The sequence below is a fragment of the Mauremys reevesii genome, linkage group 2, assembly GCF_016161935.1.
Source record: "Mauremys reevesii isolate NIE-2019 linkage group 2, ASM1616193v1, whole genome shotgun sequence".
Taxonomy (NCBI): domain Eukaryota; kingdom Metazoa; phylum Chordata; order Testudines; family Geoemydidae; genus Mauremys; species Mauremys reevesii.
Window position 1 is genome coordinate 89983040 of NC_052624.1, and position 17222 is coordinate 90000261.

Here is a 17222-nt window from a genome sequence, read left to right on the forward strand (position 1 = left end):
ATTGATCTACCACAGATGATGCAAGAACAAACTGCTATTGTGACCATGTACATTTATTTTATTAGATGTATCATAGAGAGCCAGTACTCACTTCTGACATTCATATTAAGTATTTGTATTATGCCATTTTAATCAAGCTGTGCATATACCTGGCATCTCTAAACACATGTTGCTCTTTTTCTCATTTTTCTGCCCCTGTTCCTTCCAATTAGTTTTACATCCACTTGCAATGCCACAGACTTTAAACTCTTTGGGGCAGAGTCAATCTTTTTCAGGGTTTGAACAGCATGCAGCACAACGGGATCTGCGATTACACCTTTGGACTTTGGTGACGTCTCATAATACAAATACATGGCTGAAGATGGAAAGGTGCCACCGTGGCTCTCCTGTGTTGCACAGTTTGGACATACCGCCCCAGGTTAAAGGTTTACCAAGCCACTGGAATCTGTGCTGATTTCCAAGCCATGCTGGGGTCAGTCATCCACCACGTCTAAGCGCGGATCTGTGCCAGGAAACATGTCCTTTTTAATAAGGGCACCCAGAAGGGCTGATGTCCAAATGCTGCGACCATCAAAAAGCCCTGGCAGATTAACTGCAACTTCCCAGACACGAAGCACCGGCTGCGGGTTAAGGACAGGTTTGCAGTCAGATCCATTCGTTCATGTCTGGGCAGCACTCAGAAAATGCAATGCCTTTATCCAATAAGCTCTAGGTATGGTCATGACTCTCTCCCCTGCACCACGGTTTCTGACCAAGTGCCAGCCACTTGAGCAAGAAGCCGGGAAAAGAACCTCGGGGGTGAGAATTGCCCTGCGTAGCCCTGACTGAAAGATCTCTAGACCCCCCCCCCCAGCTGCTTGGTCCCCGCTATGCTGACACCACCTTGGGTGACCAGACAGCAAGTGTGAAAAATCGGGATTGGGGGGGTAATATGAGCCTATATAAGAAAAAGACCCCAAAATCGAGACTGTCCCTATAAAATCAGGACATCTGGTCACTCTAACACCACCTGAAGCCTGCAGTATCCAAAGGGTGCACCAAGCAGGGAAGGGAAGCGCTGATCAGCCACCCCTCCAGCTCAGTTACCTGTCGCTCCGGCCAGGGCTGCTGCGGCCGCAGGTTGGGCTCTGCACGGGAGGCAGGGAGCCCATGTGATCAGCCCAGGAGGAGGCCAAGGCAGCTGGCGCCTCCTCCCCTGCGGAGGGAGGGAAGCGCTGGTGCCAACCCCGGAGGAAAGCGAAGGGGCAGAGGCGGTGCGGGCGAGCAGCGCCGTTGCAAGGGGCTGATGGGCGGCTGAGCCTGGAGTCAGCAGCGGGGAGAGCCAGGTGCACCCGCCTCTGCTCTGCGGGGACCAGGGCTGGGAGGGCGAGTTGGGAGCGAGTTGTACGCGGGCTGGATAAGTCCCGGCGGCGGCAGCAGCAGCAGAGGAGGCTCCTTCCCCTGCCTCTCTCTGCGCTGTCAACAAGCGGCCCGGGGCGGGGAAGAAACTCCGCGGAGAGGAAGGAAGCGGAGGGGGGCAGCCCCGGCGGCTCGGCTCGGCTGTCCCCGTGTGCCCGGCTCTCCGCTCTCCGGGGCTGGCCGGGGGCAGGAGGCGGGGATCTTTGTAACTTCCCCTCTGCTCTGAGCCCTGCCCCGCTGCCAAGTTCTCGGGGCCGGAGCCCCGCGCGTGCAGGCTCCGCCCCCGGGCGATGCGGGGCTGGGCCGGGCCGGGAGAGCGCCCACGAGCCGGGCTAGTGGCACAAGTCCGCGCCCAGCGCCGCAGTCCGAGGGGCGCCCCGCGCTGCCGTGAGCCCGCAGCTCGCCCCGCCGGCCGGAGCGTTGCCCGCCGCCGCCGCCGCCCCGCGGGGTAGGAGCCACTCGCGCCGCCGGCCATGGGGGGCAACCTGGGCTGCCACCGCTCCATCCCCCGGGACCCCTCGGACCTCTGCCACAGCCGCAAGTTCAGCGCCGCCTGCAACTTCAGCCACATCCTGGTCAACCAGGAGCGGCTGAACATCAACAGCGCCACGGAGGAGGAGCTGATGACCCTGCCCGGCATCACCCGCACCGTGGCGCAGAGCATCGTGGAGTACCGGGAGTACATCGGGGGCTTCAAGAAAGTGGAGGACCTGGCGCTGGTCAGCGGCGTCGGGGCCGCCCGGCTGGAGCAGGTCAAGTTCGAGATCTGCGTGAGCAGCAAGGGCAGCTCGGCGCAGCACTCGCCCAGCTCGCTGAGGAAGGACCCCAACCCCGAGCCGCCGGCCCACCTGGCCGCCGCCAGGCTCAACATCAACACGGCCACGCCGGCCCAGCTCATGAGCATCCGCGGCGTCACGGAGAAGATAGCCCACGGCATCGTGGACTACCGCAAGGAGCACGGGCCCTTCAGAAGCATCGAGGACCTGGTGAGGATGGACTGCATCAACTCCTCCTTCCTGGACAAAATCAGGCACCAGATTTTCACCGAGAGGTCACGGCCCCCTTCCACCAATACCAACGGGGGGCTCAGCTTCACCGTCAATCCTCACCCCAGCCCCACCTCGCTGAGCCTCCAGAGCGAGGACTTGGATTTCCCACCTGGGGGCCCGACCCAGATTATATCCACTCGCCCCTCGGTGGAGATGTTTGGCGGGGTGAGAGATGGCAAGCCTGTGCTGAGGGTGGCTACCTGGAATCTGCAAAGCTGCTCTGTTGAAAAAGCCAACAACCCTGGTGTGCGAGAGGTTGTGTGCATGACGCTGCTGGAGAACAGGTAAACTGCTCAAATGAAATTGTGTTACTTGGCGTTTGGTGCCTTATGTTTCCAAAAAGCAGTATACTTTGATCCTCATTACTACTTCACAAAGTTCTGTGTACTATCCTCATTTTTCTTGGCTCATCCTTAACTATGAGGCAGTGATCGTGGTCCCTCAATGCTTTGGACCTAGTGGGTTAGTGCATCATTTGGGAATATGTATTATGGAAAGGTCAAATGGGCATACTCTCTGTCAGGGCAATACAATCCCAGGCATCTACATTTCTTTAGAAAGTTTTGTGTGAATGTATAACAGATTATATTTTTAACTTAACTACCTAGGCCTATAGTCCAACCTTCCAACCCTTCAAATATTACCAAATGCATGTAGCCTACATTCAGAAATGCTTGGGATCTTTAGCCAGTGTAGAATGCTGCAGTTCATCTGGTACCATGTAGCAAGCCATTATGGGCACCCACCATTGCTCTGTGATGTGCAGTAGTTATTTACTCAGAGGTAAATAATGTTCTGGGACATCGTCATGGTAAAGGTGGTTGCAATCTGCTTACATCTCTTTTTGTCTGTCTGGTGCTGAATGCCCTATGGCTGGTAGTAGCCTTCAGAGGGGAGAGTAATGCCTCTGGAACCTGCTATCTCAGGCAGTCTGCCAAACCATGGTTTTAGTGAGCTTAAGGGCACAGTTCAAGACCTGTTTGTCTGGTCAAAGATTGGACTGACCTTTAGTAATGTCATGAAATAGTTCTGTTCTTTATGAGTAACAGGTTGTGCCATATTTTGTAACTGTTTCATTAACGTAACACAAACATGTGCTTGGATGATGGGGATCTATATACATTTCTATGATAAATAGTTGCTTGCTAAACTCTCTGTTTTAAATTGAAGCCATTTTCCCATCACAGAACTGCAAAAGAACTCCGAAGACAACTTTTCTTCCCCTCCCTTCCGCAATTAAAAAAACAGCTAATCTGATTTTGTTGTCCAATGTTGTGAAACCAAACTTTGCTCCCTTGCAAGTTTTAACCTGAAACAGATTTGTTTGGATGACTCTCAAACCTCTGAAAATGGGATATTTTGGGGGTGGAAGTGCTGACAAGCCATTATCTATTGCAGTATTACTAGCACTATTTTTTTTTCAAAACTATACTGTCAAGTTGAATAATGGTAATTGTTTATGTGATTACAGAAGTCAGGCTAGCTAGAAATACAATATGTTTTATCACACTATGTTGTGGTTCTTGTTTTGTTTAAAAAAAAATAAAGCCATGGCAATAGGCAGGAGAAGTGTGTTGACAAGGCTGTGCTGCAATGTTCCTGCATTGCAATGTATCATTGCAATGTTTTGACACAGGAAACTTATTTCCTACAGGCATGACATGGTTTGATAGCAAGAAAGCTATATGGTGATGAAATGGTATAAACCTCTGAGTGTTTGGATGTCCTGCTGCCCATTTCAGCTTAACACTTTTGGTCTGGGGTTAGTATTCCTTGACCACTCTGCTATTTCATATTTCCTGTGCTTTCCCTTGACCATGGTCAATCTCCTGTTACAAACTGAAATTACCAACCAGTTGTTTTAGTCGGAGGAGAGCATAATTGATCTCTAATTTATTTGCTGGTTATATTAAAAAAAATCATCACCATTACTAGCTGAGCGTGGCAGTCAATCATTTCCAACTCCACTAGAGAGTGGGTTTTTTTTCACCTGTAAGTTGGAAGCAGCCAGGAACAGTGTGGAAAAGTAAGGGATATCAGAAAACCTCACTAAATAGGACAAAAAGGAAGGCCAGAGGGAACACAAGTGGCTGAGGAAACAAACAAATGCAACTAAGTAATTCTCACTAATCTCAGGATGATTAAATTCCAGTACTGAAAGGAAAGTGATTTGATTTACATAGGACCTAATCTTGTGATGTGTTGAGTGCCCTCAACTTCTGTGCATTGAGCTAGCTCAAAGAGCCAGTGATGAATTCAGAGGGAGTTGTGAGTGCTTGGCAAACTCTGAAAATCAAGGCACAAATTTTTAAAAACAGGCAATTTAAGTTGCATTTGCAAAATGTGCACATGTAATGATGAATGCAGAACAGAGAATTATATGTATACTTGTATATTTTGCACACATGGTTACTTGTACAAATACCCCCAAAATATGTTCTCACGTTATGAATATGATTTAGATGACTATCTTTGAAAACATGTTCCCCAAAATGTTGATTGAGCCTGTTGCTAATGTAATTTTTAGCTTTTCATTTTGTAGACTAGTTTAGGCATTTACATTGAACATGCACTCAAAACCATGCACACACACAGTTACTGTCAGAGAGTATGATCTGACGGGTTTCTGATCAGGAGCACATGCATGGATAATGAGAGTCTGGAAGGAAGTGAGAAAGACTAGAGTGTATAGCTAAGCCTACATTTCCCTGGAAACTGAAGTAAATGTCGGTTAACAAACAGTGGGGAAAAATGTTAGCAATAGGCTCATTCAGCAGTTGAGATGCAAGTGGGAAAGAATCTCCCCTCACTCATACTAGTGCTAGTGAAGTCAGTGGAGTTATGCTGCTGTAAAATTGACTTCATTGAGCTCAGCATCAGGCCCTGCTGTATGTATTAGTGGAAAGGTTTAAATTTCCCGTCTCCAGTCATGTACTTGTTGGAAAGTGATAAAGTGCCCGGCAGACTAATCCTTGCCCAGTTAGATTAACTTCCGATAATAATCAGCTGTGGAAATTCAACTCTTGCTTGCTCAGTCATGAATACAACACAGAGGGCTTATCAGTACTTGTTGAGTCCAGTGGCATCAATGAGGCACAAAGGTGAATGTTCAAGTAGCTCAGAATGTAAAGTGAGCAGATCACATTTGTCACTTACATTTCCAAGCATTGATTCCACCTGTTGTCCAGTGGATTAGACAGTCTATTTAGCCTTATCGCTTAGCTTGCAGGAATGCATGCATGCTGTGAATGACAGGTTGCTAATGTATTTTCTGCACAGCTATATTAAGATAAACGAACATCTTGTACACACTTCCTTGTTACAGTATATTGTCTAAGGGTCTGGAATACTCTGTGCACCCACAGAACTGCTCATGCTTATTGAGGGCCTGATCCTACACTGCCTGGCACCATGTACAGTCCTCTACATCTGTGCTGTGCAATGTTGGTATGAAACACTGCTAAATCAGGATTACACTCACTTTGCATAGGTGTAAAGAGCTGCGCAAAGTGCAGGGCAGTGGAGAATCAAGATCTCTTTTCTAAGGCTGCCTCTGGCTGTGGTGCTGTTTTTCTGATGACCAGCCAAGAGGGAATAGCTTTGAGACTGCCAGATTGTTTTACACAAGCCATCACATGGTTCTGTTAACAGCTTCTTTCAGTAACTATCAACTGGCCAAATTACTGTCTGTATCTGCTTACTACCTGTATAGGACATCCAGTTACCCTAATAGGTGAGGACAGATTAATATAAATACCATTCAGGCCCTGCATAATCTATATATGAAGAATGGTAATGCAGGGAGAGGGAGTACTGTGTCCTTTGGTTACAGAAAGAGCAAGAAAGGGTCAAACTCCACATTAAACTGGAGAGTAATCTCTTTAAGAATGAAAAAAAAAACATCAAGCTCAAGTCCAGAGGTGCTAAGGTTCTTTAAGGATAGCAGCAAAAGGAATGCACTTTGATTGCTCTAGCATCAGCTGCACAAAGTCCATATGCATGATCTGTTACCAGTATTTTATTTTAAAATCCATTATTGTGATACAAAAACAAGGAAGCTCAGTAACCCCCACCCACCCCCCTCAAACACTTTGTTACATATATGAAAAGGATCCATTGTTAGCATTGCTTGCAGAGATTTAGAAGCAAATACTTTCATTCCTAGGACTAGAGAGAATTCAGTAGTTTTAGAAGAGATTAACATGGCTGATGTGCTGGAGAACATGTAGTATAATTGGATTAAAGTATCAAATGTATAGTGAAATTAACCAAACCTGCAGCATTTCTGCAGACCTAGTTCACAAATCCAGGATGTATTTGTATCAAAATGCAGATCTCCATCCCCTTGCTGCCCTTAGTCCCCCAGTATAAATGCAGGCACTTTAGAGCAATGGTTCTCAACCTGTGGTCCAGGGTCTGTGGACCATATCTAAGGGGTCCGCTAAAGACTTGGACTGAAAACTGACTGAACAGAATTCAACTATATATAGAGACGAGATTTCCAATGGACATTTTGTAGGGGTCAGCAAATGAAAAAAGGTTGAGAACCACTGCTCTAGAGCAGTTTTTATCCCCTCTGAAAGATTTAAAGTAATGGAATTTGGTTTTGAGAGGTAATAAGATAGTTAATGAACATGTTGATGGAGGGATAATGCCACGGTTTCATAAAACATTGAACCAAAGGTTAGCTGTGAGTCAGGAGAGGGTTTTTTTTTTGTTTGTTTGTTTTTTCACTTGCTGAGAGCTTTTCATGGGGGTTTCCCATGTAAGTTAGGCAAGTTAACCCTCTCCACTCTGTAATTGGAAAATGTGCTAACAGCTGTCAGTGTTTAAGTCATTATTTGTTTTTTCTTTTAAATATGCTATATGTAAAGTCCTACTTATGGAAGTGAGTCGAGAGGGTATTCTGTATGGTTATTATAAGGAAAAAAATGTTATCCCCACTGGTATGGCCCTGGCTTTGACAACAATCGTTAAATAGCATAGCTTCAGTTTAGCATAGATGTTGCGTTCGTGTGGTTTAGTGGCATTGCAGGGTGTGCTGAACAGTTCTGAAGTACTACAATAAAGTATGCATCGAGTCAGTATACTGTCCATGAGAATGTGATGTTGCACGGGAGCCTCTGCAATGGAAGGGTCCTTCTTGTTAGCCCACGCTGGCTGTACTCCGGTGACAGTAAATTCTAGGTGGTCAGTGGTCTGAGGTTTAAAGCAAAATCATGATAGTGTGGTGAATCTTGTATTTCAGTGATGCATTTGATAACTCAGTATTTATTGTATGCTGCTGATTGTTTGTGGGCCAGATCTTGACTTGCTTTACTTACAGATGTGTAGTTCTCTTGACTTCATTTCTGGATCAGCCAATATGTCTCCTGGGACTTCCAATGCAGCATGACCCCCCTTTGCCTGGCTGTGCCTTAAAAACACAATCCATCCTTAAGATTTATAGGCTGTATTTGGCTCCCAGGCTGTATGTTGGGTACTCCAGGGCTAGTACATGCTCACATTAGGTCCAAATCCACGTCTTCCTTCAGAAGTGTGGACATATAACTAGGGGATCAGGACAGTCTCCAGCAGGCCACACAAGTCCCTGTGTTATACACAGCTAGCTTCACAGGGGCCCCCTATCAGTGAACATGTGGTTTGAGTTGAGCATGGGTAGGCTGGGAAAGGTGAGGGATTGTAGGAGGACACCACTTCATGGCTCCTCCCATCCTCTCTAGGAAGGTAGGTGCCTTGTAGACCATATAGAGACTACTTCAGCCATTGGGCTGCAGTAGTCTTTGCAGAACAGCTGGAGAGCTGCATTAGGGTTGCTTCATGGCTTGGATTAGGAGGGGAGAGAGTTCCTTCTGTTTTCCACCCCACAATCTGCCCAGAACCTGGCCCTGCTACTTGGGCATGCCCTGGGTTTAAGATTTGCTCCTTAGTGCATACCACTTTTTCAGCCCCTTTATTACGTGCAAAGAGTGTGCACTTAGCAGTTGCATCAAGAAGTGTGATTTAAGTACGTGCGTGTATAATTTGTGTTGATACAGATAATATATTGATACTGCATCCTCTCATTTAACCACTTACTTGAGGGTTCACTGGTAATCTTTTAGTATAGGAAACAGCGTGTTTTAAACTAAATGTTCTAAGTGAACATTTGTGCTTCAAAATACTGAGTAGTGACCCTGAAAGGGCCTTTTTTTGGCTATACTTTATAATTAGGCAAATTTAAGATGACATGGGGTTTGAAAGCCAAATCTTGTACTCTCAAAAACAGGAAAAAAGTGCCAAGACTGAGGCTTAAATCCCATGGAGCATATGTCTGATTCAGATGGAAGAAGTCTACTTGGATCTCAGATTACTGTGTTTGATCGTCCGCTTTCATCCCTCACTTTAATCAATCTTTTGGAACTGTCCGCTCTTATTAGTCATAAAATATATAACCAGCATTAACTCAAGTTGTGTAATCACAGAAATGTGTACAACTACGGAATCTCTTCGGTTAGACCATCCGGGTTTTGCTTTCAAGACTTCAGAAGCACCATAGTTTGTCACTTGTTTCTTTTTTAGAAAACAAACATGCAGTTCCCCCAGACTCTTAATCTGTCTTCCTGAGGGAACAACTTGTAACGTGGTTTTATTGTATGTGAAAAGCTGGGAACAAACTTTTTTTTGGGGTGGGTTGGGGGTGGCGGTTTAGTTCTCTCCATTGTTTCCCCCACACACACACACACACCTTGTCTAACAGGTGTGAGAGGCAGGGTAATTATATGAGAGGCAATTGTTTTATTACTCTTTGAATTCTTTTGCAGGGAGAGCTGTGGGAGGAGGTTGAAGGAAAGCCTGACAGTTTGCATTCCCTTTCCATTCCCCCTCACCCCCCGCCCCCAAAAAAGATAGAAAGACGAGAGGGGAGTTCATGCACCTGAAGGGTTCAAATAAGTTTTTCTTAAGTCCTTTGTACGTTTTCTGATAGAAGTAATAACAGGTATTAGCTGGTTAGCAAACAAGTATCTTTCAAAGCCTCGTCAAACCCCATGTGCTTGTGTTGGTTATTTTTGTTTTGTTGCTAAAACAGTTGTTGACCCTGCTGAGTAATAAGGTGTGTCTTTATCTATCTGTTTTCCTTTGTCGTAATAATATGGTGGATCACAGCCAAGAATAACTGCATTGCAATAAAAGAGCAGGAAAGAAGCGTGGCCCAAATAATGAAGTGGAAGGTGTGAAAGAATAAAATGGGATTCCTCTTGTAATATTTTAGCAAGTCTTGCCTTCCTAAGCTTATGAATTTTTGAATTTAGTGCAACATTCAAGTTTTTTAAAACCAGGTTTGTTTTTGTTAAAATTGTTTTTAACTAAAAGAGTTAAATTAAATTTAAAAAAAAAAAATTAAAATCGACTATGTCAGCCAGGTCAACATGAGAAACTTAAAATATTGGCTTCTGCAGCTAACCTAGTCATCTTCACCTTCATTTTCCTGTTTGTTCATAATCTGGAAAAGAAAAACAAGCTTTCCTGCTTTTTCAGGTCCCAAATGATTTCTCAATTTGGAATGAATTAGTCCAAAGGCAGAAGAAGCTAGTGCTGTTAAAAGTGAGATTATCACATCAACAGATTCTGAATCCAAGTGCTTAAGTGACTTCCACCAGGTCACTGGAGTGACTTTTTTTAAAACATCATCAGCCAACATATATTTCTTGAATGGTTCCTATTCCCAAACTGGGTCTCTTTTATGGTCTGCTGCCATTATAGGTTTTCCCTAATAGTGAGAGAATGGTATGGTAGATCTCAAATCAATAAAGGCTACACTCAGAAAGACCTCAAGACTTCTGGAATCTGCTGCTCAAATAGTTTCACTTTTGGAGACACAAATCCATAGTTTGAGAACTGCAAAACCTAAGGTTTCAGAGTAGCAGCCGTGTTAGTCTGTATCCGCAAAAAGAACAGGAGTACTTGTGGCACCTTAGAGACTAACAAATTTATTTTAGCATGAGCTTTCGTGAGCTACAGCTCACTTCTTCGGATGCATAGAATGGAACACACAGACAGGAGATATTTATACATACAGAGAACATGAAAAGGGGGAAGTCTAATCTAATTAGACTTTTCCTGTTGGTATGCATACTTCCCCCTTTTCATGTTCTCTGTATGTATAACTATCTCCTGTCTGTGTGTTCCATTCTATGCATCCGAAGAAGTGAGCTGTAGCTCACGAAAGCTCATGCTAAAATAAATTTGTTAGTCTCTAAGGTGCCACAAGTACTCCTGTTCTTTTTGCAAAACCTAAGCATCTCTGATGGTATCTTCTAGACTGAGCACTGAGTCCCATTGGGTAGATAGAAAGATTAACCTAAATAATCTATACAGAAACCCCTGGAATCCCATAAGATTGCGTCCCTAATCCATGAACTATTGGAACTCATTTAAAACTTTTCTTAAAAATTACATGAATATATTGTCTCATACTATAGAATTAGAATTTATAATCCCTATTCCATGATGAGATATCTTTGAGCTATAATGTATCTTAATTAAAACTATCTCTAGATAGTTTTTTCTTCAAAAAGCATTTTATCAAAAAAATCCAATTTAAATGAAAATAATCAGACTTTTTATCCACCCTGCTCTGGATATCATCTTAGTGGGAATGCAGCAAGAAATGATTGGCCAGATCCTCGGGCTGTGTCTTCTTAAGGAGCGGTGCTGACTTGCACTAGCTGAGGCTCTGGCACATTATTCTTGGCTGCAGAATTATATGAAGAATATAGAGCTCAATGCTGCAAAGTTCTGGGTGGCATCTCTGAGGGCGTGAATGTCCTCAAAACCCATTGGCTTTACTGGGTGTTGGGGGCAATCAGCCCCTTGCAGGACTGGGCCCATAAAGAGTGGATGTAGTGAAATAATAATATAGGCCCGGATCATGCTTCCAAGATACCAATGTGGAGGGTACCCTCCATGTGGAAATCACTGACTTACTGACTGAAAGAAGGATCAGTTGCCTCCATGACATTATTTGGCTCATCCTAACCCCACAGATCCTTGCGATGGGAATGGAATGGATGGGCTGGGGGTGGGATGATGGACGTGAGTATTATCTACCACTGCAGTTTTGTAGAGGTTTCTCTGGGTGTCCTGTGGGCAGCAACAGGCAGAGGAGACCTTGACAACGTACCCAGAGCCAGGAAGCCCGAGATGGAGGGGAAACTGAGGACTAGAACCATCCTCTGCCCAAGTGGCTCTAACTTCCTCTGCATCCTTGGGTATTTACCAGGTTTGGGCCAGGCCTCACAACTTTCCCCATTTGAGGGCAGGGCAAACCCACAAGCCTTGCATCTTGGAATTATTGGGGTGGGGGGTGGGAGGGAAGAACCTCACAGGAATTTCCTCTCCCAGGGTCCCCTTTCATTGGTTCTACCACAGAAGAGAATGATCTGGGCTTCTTCTTTACTTTTATTCTCAACTGTTCTGCTATTTTTCCTTTAATTGCTTACAGGCTATTATCAAGCCAAAACATCTTTTCCTGTGCACCAGCATTTAAGATGATAGCATAACTAGAAAAATAGTGTTGGTTAGAGGGAAATCAACAATGTAAAAATAACACTTGTGTTCTGTTTTTTTACCTACTGTACTGTTATTAAAGTGGCACCTAAAATGACCAGAGCTGAAAAAGATTAGTGCGAAAAATACTTCTTTATTTTTCCAGCTTCTGTACTTTGTGCATTTGACAACATAGAATCTAGTCAGTTTCACGCCCTCCAGTTTATTAATAGATGCATTTTTTCATTTAATTGGATTCACTGGCTTTATATGCTGTATGCATCTTGGTAAACTAGAAATGAGTGATTTCTGCAAAGCCTAGCAGATTCCAGCAATGGACATGTAGCAAATTTATAACTGACTTGCGGTAAAACTACACTCTTTGATCAGCAAATTACTCCCTGATGTTTCACAAGGCATGCCCCTGGAAGGTGAGCAGATTCCAAGAGGCTATAATCTTTGCCTCTCATGAACCTTAGGGCCATAAGACTATATCAAAGAGTATACTGGGTCTATATGTGCAGATGGTTTCCTGTAAGAAGAATTTCCAGTGCTCCAGGGCACTTTTGGAAGCTTTTGAAGATAATAGGACAGCTATAGGAATGAAACGTTTACACCTTTGGTTTAACAAGAGCAATTAGAAGTCTTCCAAAAGCTGGAGAGGGGAGGGAACTTGCTATAAGAAAAGGCCAGGGTTTAATGACATGGGAGTTAAATACCTAGAGTTATATGAGGTTGTGTCTAAAATCAATTAGTCTGGGATAGAGCAGAATAGCCTCTTTCCAGTTGAGTTCCAACCTGATATGAAGTTACCATCTACTCTTTGGTCAAGAAAAAAATGGGACATTTAAGAGAATATTTTTACATATGTAGCTTCCCTCTTCTCTCATTGTTTGGATTTAGATTCCACTTGCTACTAGCATGTCTTTGTCATTATGGCCCAAATCCTCCAATCCTTACTTAGTCATCATTCCTGTTGAAGTCAGTGGGACTAGTCCTTCCTGCCTGAATAAAGACTGCAAGATTTGGCCAGATGGTCAGAGTGAATTGGAAAGATCTATGACAAGAGTGAAATGTGTGTATACATTTTTAATTGCACTGTTTTTATCCTATCCAGGTTTTCCATTGCAGTGCCTGTGTTAGCTCACACAGGGAGACATAGTACCCTTGTTACAATATGCTACAGTAATTCCCCAACACTATGATAATCTGTAGTGTTTGAGACTAATTTTATAGTGTATTATGAAGGTGGCAAAGGTAGGACTTGTCGTAGGTTCTTCATTTGAAGACTTATGTATATTGGAGGTTAGCTATTGCCAACTTTAGGCATGCAGGGTGACCCATAGAACTCATTTTGTTACTCAGGAGTAAAATTAAGCACATGTGATTGTGTTTTCAGGATCAGAGCCATAATGTTACTCAAGTTAATTCTTGACTTTCCCCACTTGGCTTCAGTCTCAGGCTTTGGAGATGAACAGTGAGTTATGGAACACCATGTAACATCTTGAGAACACTTTGCGCGTGGAGTTAGCAGCATGATGACTGTAAATAGAACACACGGTTGTGGAAAATATGATTTCTGTTTAGAATTTGCTTTAATATTTTGTTTCATTCTGTAGCATATACAATGTGTCCATTTAACTTTAAAGTTTATTTTCTAACTAAGCAGTTTAAAATATTTGTACAATCAACAACAACAAAAAGTTAGCTTTCAGGGATCACATTTATATTCTTAAAGCTGGGAGTTTATGGGTTGTGTGTTTTTGTTTGTTTTAAAGTCCCAGCCAGGGTCCATTGTTGGATTGTTTCTCAGTCCATGGGATTCCAAACAGGCCCTAATCCGGCTGACACTTGTGCATGTGCTTAACTTTATGCACATGAGCACTTCCATTGAAGGCAGTGGTAAGAAAAGAATATTGCCTGGAAAATGTTTGCATCCTTAATGTGCTTATGTGGCGATCCATAGACCTGAAACTGCCCAGAAAGTTTTAATTATATTTTCAGGAAAAAAACAACAGAACTAACGATTACATTTGTAAATATACTGCCTTGTACTGAAAACAATATTAACGGAATGTTATAGTTAACTAACATTAGAAATGCAACAATTTCTCATTTAAATTGATCAAATATCAATTTCAAATGCAATAATCCCAGCATTCCCACCTGGTTTGACCTACTATTTGGAGATTTTTGCTCTGGAAATTTCTAATATTTTTTCCAGTTTAAAACCCCTACTTTTTCATGGTTAAACTGCCCGGGTTGCCTGTCCTTACTCTGTGTGCGACGGTGATTCCATTGCTGTGCATTCTGCCATGTCTCTCCTTTGGGCAGTGATTCCATCACTTGAAAAGAAGTTCAATGACATTTTCTTCCTGCTGTTGCTAAGGGAAGCTCTTCAAGACAAAGCTGCCAAAGGGAGGAGATAGTGGTTTAAGCTCATGAGTATAAAGATAGAGAGAAGGAATAGAGATGGGAATGACAGGCCATGAGATCTTCTTTTCCTTGTGCACACATCTTGGTTGTCAGTTAGATAGTTATCCAGCTCCTTTTCAAATCCAGCCATGATATTTGTCTAACAACCTTCCACGAACAGGTTGTGGTTGGAGTTTCTTGTGAAGGGAAGCAGGTAAAGGAAATGCTCTATTCTGCAGGTACTGCCAACTCTCAGCTGAATATTAGCTTTGTTTTGTTTGATTTGTTTTAATTAGGGCTGTCAAGTGATTAAAAAATTAATCTCAATGAATCGCGCTGTTAACAATAGAATACCATGTATTTTAAATATTTTTAGATGTTTACTACATTTTCAAATATATTAATTTCAATTACAACACAGAATACAAAGTGTACAGTGCTCACTTTATATTTATTTTTATTACAAATATTTGCACTGTAAAAAAACAAAAATTGCATTTTTTCAATTCATCTCATACAAGTACTGTAGTGAAATCTCTTTATCATGAAAGTTAACTTACAAATGTAGAATTATGTACAAAAACGCATTAAAAATAAAACAATGTAGAACTTTAGAGCCTACAAGTCCACTCAGTCCTACTTCTTGGTCAGCCAATCACTCAGACAAACAAAGTTGGTTACAATTTGCAGGGGATAATGCTGCCTGCTTCTTGTTTACAATGTCACCTGAAAGTGAGAACAGGCCTTCGCATAGTACTGCTGTAGCTGGCGTTGCAAGATATTCGTGTTTCAACCACCATTCCAGAGGACATGCTTCTATGCTTATGATGGGTTCTGCTTGGTAACGGTCCAAAGCCGTGCAAACTGACGCATGTTCATTTTCATCATCTGAGTCAGATGCCCAGGGCCGCCCAGATGATTCAGGGGGCCTGAGGCAAAGTGGGGGAGCTGCAGTGCTTGTATTCACCCAGCGGGGGCCTGGGTCTTCGGCAGCATTTCGGCGGCAGGGGGCCCTTCAGTCGCTTCGCACCTGGGTCTTCGGCAGCACTGAAGGACCCCCCCGATGCCGAAATGCCGCTGAAGACGCGGACCGCTGCCGGGCCAGGGACTAGCGGGGCCCCTGTGGGGCCCAGGGCCTAGGGCAAATTGCCCCACTTGCTCCCCCTCTGGGTGGCCCTGCAGATGCCACCAGCAGAAGATTGATTTTCTTTTTTGGTGGTTTAAGTTTTGTAGTTTCCACATCAGCGTGTTGCTCTTTTAAGACTTCTAAAAGCATTTTCCATACCTCGTCCCTCTCAGATTTTGGACGGCACTTCAGATTCGTAAACCTGGGGTCGAGTGCTGTAGCTATTTTTAGAAATTTCACATTGGTACCTTTTTTGCGTTTTGTCAAATCTGCTGTGAAAGTGTTCCTAAAGCAAAGGTGCTGGGTCATCATCCGAGACTGCTATAACATGAAATATATGCAGAATGCGGGTAAAACAGAGCAGGAGACATACAGTTCTCCACCAAGGAGTACAGTCACAAATTTAATTGACACATTCTTTTTTTAATGAGCAGCATCAGCATGGAAACATGTCCTCTGGAATGGTGGCCGAAGCATGAAGGGGCATATGAATGGTTAGCATATCTGGCATGTAAATACCTTGCAACGCTGGCTACAAAAATGCCATGCGAACGCCTGTTCTCACTTTCAGGTGACATTGTAAATAAGAAGCAGGCAGCAGTATCTCCCATCAATGAAAACAAACTTGTTTGTCTTAGTGCTTGGCAGAATAAGAAGTAGGACTGAGTGGACTTGCAGGCTCTAAAGTTTTACACTGTTTTATTTTTGAGTACAGTTATGTAACCAAAAAAATCTTCATTTGTAAGTTACACTTTCACAATAAAGAGATTGCGCTTCAGTGCTTGTATGAGGTGAATTGAAAAATACTATTTCTTTTGTTTATCATTTTTGCAGTGCATATATTTGTAATAAAAATAATAATATAAAGTAAGCACTGTACACTTTGTATTATGTGTTGTAATTGAAATCAATATAAAAAATGTAGAAAAAATCCAAAAATATTTAATACATTTCAATTGATATTCTGTTGTTATAAGTGCAATTAATGGCGATTAATTTTTTTATCTCGTTTAATTTTTTTGAGTTAATTGCGTAAGTTAACTACAATTAATTGACAGCCCTAGTTTTAATTTAACTAGGTGAAACTGACAATAGACAAAAAATCATCTAACAAAATGGGTTTCCCATTGTAAAACATAAAATGAAATACAATCCAAAGAGTCAACACATTAATTTAATGAGCTAATGAATCGCTAGTTGATAAGTGAGGGTTTTGCTGTGTGACGTTGTAGGTGGTAGCAAGTTTGTGCTTTTATAAATCCCTTGCTTCTTTGCTACCTAATTGCAGACTTACACAAAAAGAATACTGATCCCTCCCATGGTTACCAAAAGAACCCCAAGCCTTGAGTGTATTCAATCTACAATTTAGTTGATTATTCTTTTCATATTTTTATTGCAATGCTGCTGACTCTGAGTTGTTTACAGTTTACTTTTCCTTTTCCTTCTGGCTTGTCTATACATCACATGCCTGCGGTTGCAGAATACACAGAAGCAATCTCTCTCCCTCCCTTGTTGGGTCTGTTCCAGCATTACCCACAGTAATTGCCGGTCAATGACCTCTGCAAGAGTTGGTTCATGTAGGGATTAGTGAATTTCTGCTGAACTTGAAGTTGCTTGCTGTGTTGTATGCGGTAACTGCTGACTTAGAACAACTTGTCTGGTTTCCTTTATTTAAAAACAAATAGAGCCAAATGCATCCCTATTGT

General features: G+C 43.1%; 1 protein-coding gene across 1 annotated transcript in view; it reads left to right on the forward strand.

Annotated features, from left to right (window-relative positions):
- The first annotated feature begins 1477 nt into the window (after nt 1-1477).
- The window catches only part of EEPD1 (endonuclease/exonuclease/phosphatase family domain containing 1), an 87206-nt gene continuing 71461 nt past the window's right edge, over nt 1478-17222 (forward strand). Inside the window, exon 1 of the mRNA XM_039526807.1 lies at nt 1478-2731. Coding sequence (XP_039382741.1) covers nt 1872-2731 — 860 coding nt within the window. The 5' untranslated portion in view covers nt 1478-1871. The remainder of the gene's footprint in view (nt 2732-17222) is intronic.